General features: G+C 39.3%; 1 protein-coding gene across 1 annotated transcript; it reads right to left on the reverse strand.

Annotated features, from left to right (window-relative positions):
* Window positions 1-390: 390 nt before the first annotated feature.
* Window positions 391-3036, reverse strand: NDUFA4 (NDUFA4, mitochondrial complex associated; the record flags this gene model as incomplete). The annotated part of the gene is made up of 3 exons (XM_010154587.1): window positions 391-605; window positions 2560-2620; window positions 2948-3036. Coding segments are annotated over 3 exons (207 nt in total), but the record flags the coding sequence as incomplete, so codon positions are not given.
* Between the last annotated feature and the right edge of the window lie 560 nt (window positions 3037-3596).

Raw genomic sequence — 3596 nt, forward strand, 5'->3', positions numbered from 1 at the left:
ACAAAACCTTTTGCAGAGAGCTGGGCTTTTTTTTTTTTTTACCCCTTCCCTCCAGCAATATATGGCAACATCTGATGTCTCCCTGCTGGACAATGATGTGTTAGGACTTGTCTGCTACCCTGAAACTGGCAGGTAGAAAAACTGAGGTGCAATTAAAAAAAAAGATATATATGAATACATGCTTTCAAATTCTTTCAGTTTTGTATACTGCATGAACAGGCAATTACTTCTTTAAAGCCAACAGACTGAGTATAAAGCCCTTCTGGACAACTCTGCTTTCTTGTTAAGAAAACATCGTTTGGCTTTTGCTTACTATTAGGCTGATCATACAACAAATCGTTAACAGAAGGATATTCTCATTTTGCATAATCAAAGAGTAGACACTTCAAGTTTCAGATGTTTATTAAGCCTCATCAAAACATTTTCAAACACATGACCAAGTGCAGCATGAGGCAAGTTTGATTATTTCCTGGATGATTAAGCATGACAATTGTGCGGACGGCTTCCGGAAGACCTCTCTGTGCTGCTTATGGAGATGAATATATTGTTCAGAAGTCAGGACGGTCCTTTTTCAGCCTACTGTAGTCTACATTAACCGAATAGAACTAGGAAAGAGAGAGGGGAAAAAAAATGAGTAAGAAGCTAGACTATCCATTTTCCACAGTATTTACTAAAACACATGCCTCACTTGAACCCACATCGGAAAACTGAAATCATAGTTTGAGTCTGTACCCTAGAAAACAAATTAAAAAAAAAAACCAAAACCACACTCTGAAGAGCAGTAACTTATGTCATCTTCATTCTGCGTACAGTATTAAAAGCTCTGCAGTTAAAATGAGGCAGCGCTCATGACTACGATGAGAAAAAACAAACAGTATCTCTTCTTTAATCCCCAGAATTAAAAGTCCATTTACAGAAGCGTTCACAGCACTGCAGAGTTCATCCTTTTTGCCCAAAATCTATGCATACGAAAGGTAACACCAAGCTTGCCAACTGGCACCAGGCATGGTGTATATGGTCAGACAGTATCACAAGGAAAGTGCTGCCGAAGCCAAGTTTAAGTAGCTGCATCTAGAATTTCAAGGTATGAAAAGGAGGAAGGGAACTAAGAACAGATTCTTTCACACAGTTTTTATTAATGACATCAGATCCTACAACAAGCAATTCAGAACTGCCCAAATGCTCACTAAGCACAATGAATTTACAGACTAAAAGCATACTTTGGCATCCCAGCCTGACTTGACAGCAAGCGTGTGATGCTACAGTTTTACTTTACAAAAAAAAAAAAAAAAAAAAAAATTAAAAAAAAATCTATTAGCTTTATTATTTTTAGTTATGCCCCCCCCCCTTTTTTTTTTTTAACTTCCTCAGAGAAAACAAAACAGCCTACAGCACATTCAAGTAACAGCTCTCTGTGCAACTCCTACAGTAATGATCTAGTCTTCAACTCTTTTCTTTGGGATGGCCAAGGAAGTTGATATGACAAAGAGTTTACAAAGAAAAATGATTCCATCAAAAGCTAAAGCTTGTTTTACCAGAGCTTTTTACTAAACAGTCATCCTCAGTTTAGAATAGTTGCCTTCGCATTTCCCACACTGGGGATTTTTTTCCAGATCTGCAATGATACACACACCCAAATATGGTAAACCCTGAGGCCTAGACAGAAGGGGAATGCTAAACAAGGCAAGCAGCCTTCAAAAGAATTTGTGCTGCGCTCTATGTTGAACTTGCCTCTTTTAGATATTTAAGAGACAGCAACATGCCAAAAGCAGCAATGAAAACAAAGTATTAAGTTCTTCCTGGACCTTTAAGGGAATCTCAATGTGTTTTATTCTGGAGTGTGGGGGGCTTTTTTGCTTATTTCAATGATTGGAATAGTAAGATATGGTACTGAACAGACATGAGCTTTGAAAACATAGCTTGAAAATATGCCTTAAAATATTCCTAACAGGAATCTACTACAATACCACTTCAGTAAAACATGATAAAAACATGATTTCTGTAAACTACCAAATGTTTTACAGATCTTTGCATACTTCCTCATTAGTTCAATGAAATAACTGGAATATTACTTAAAGAACATTTCTATTGCATCCAGTTACTTACAGACTGTTTTGTTTCCAAACAATCAACTGCAGAACTGAGTTAGTGTTTATGTTAAGCACTGACTTTTTCTTGCTTTTATTCTGTTGATTACAGGCCAACAGTTCAGAGCTTAGAAACTTAGTTCAGAACTTAAGGTTTTGTCCTTCTCCCTCTGGTTTATTTCTGAGTATTAGGAGGTGGTATATTCTTCCTCTTGCATGTAATTCCTCTTTTTCCTTACAGTGCAAAATATATGACTGGTCCTGTATAGACTCTTTTCACCCCATTACCAACCAGCTCTAGGAAAGTTTTACATCTCAAACTCAGGTCTCTCAGCTCCATGTTCTAGAGACAAACAAACGCTGCACAGCAGAGAAATACTCATTCAGCTACTTCCCAGTATATTCAAACATCTTAAAGCAGTAGGCTACATCTCTGGTATTGTTTCCTAAAAATCTGTATTTTTCATTTTACCTTGTACTGGTCACTGGGAGACAATTTGTTCCAAGGTTCTGGATTATTTTTCTTGTCCCAGCTATTAAGAAAAATGCAAGATATGAAAACATATTAAGAGAATCATACTACATTCAAAATAAATTCATATGTGTACTGTGGCTATTAGACCATGGAGAGTCACCCATCCAAGTAAGTTTCCACAGAGAAAGACACAATCCTTTGCTAGCAGCCTTGAAACATCACATGGTAAACAAACAAATCTCTAGAAGAAGGAAATCTCCAGACCTAGTGCCAGTGATATTAGAGCAAGACATTAAGGCCTACAGAAACATAAAGACCAGGCAGTGAAGTTTAAATTAACATATGCAGCAAGAGAACTGGGTGCTGTGAATTACTTTATACATACCAGACATCAGGGTTGAACACTGCTAAACGCATGAGATACAGGGCTGCGCCAACGCCTCCAGATCCAATTATCAAAAACAGAGGGATCAACTAAAACAACAACAAAAAAATAATGTCAGACCACAATACAACAAAATAGTATTACTACATAGCATTTCTGACAACAGCAATGACAAACCAAAGAACAAGCTCACACACACTAAGCCATAACGCTTGGCCCTCTAAACCCCGATGTAAGCTCTGAGTGTACAGGACATCCCTGGGGTCTGAGAGGAACTAGTAGCTGCACAGAAGAGACGTGAAAAGAATAGCGGAACAACCAAAGGTCCCTTCAAAAGCACGTTTCCGAGAAACAAACATCAGTCCCTCCAGTGCCAAAAACAGCTCTTACCATCTGCAATCCTGATCTTAAATAAGGAAATGGAAAGGAGCCTGCGTAAGGAAAGCGACCAGCAAGAAGAAAAGTCACCTTTAACCTTGCTGCTGCAGCATAAGAAAGACACGTACTAGACGAAAAAGGGGAATCGACAGGGCCTCGCCGATCAGCCCTGAGCTACCCACGCGCCGTCACCCCCGGCCTACCCCAGGGGCCAGGCATGCAGAGATAAGAAGGAAGAGCAAGGAGGGGGGCTACCGGCGGGCCGGGGCAC

The sequence above is a fragment of the Eurypyga helias genome, unplaced genomic scaffold (genome assembly GCF_000690775.1).
Source record: "Eurypyga helias isolate BGI_N326 unplaced genomic scaffold, ASM69077v1 scaffold11680, whole genome shotgun sequence".
Classification (NCBI taxonomy): Eukaryota; Metazoa; Chordata; class Aves; order Eurypygiformes; family Eurypygidae; genus Eurypyga; species Eurypyga helias.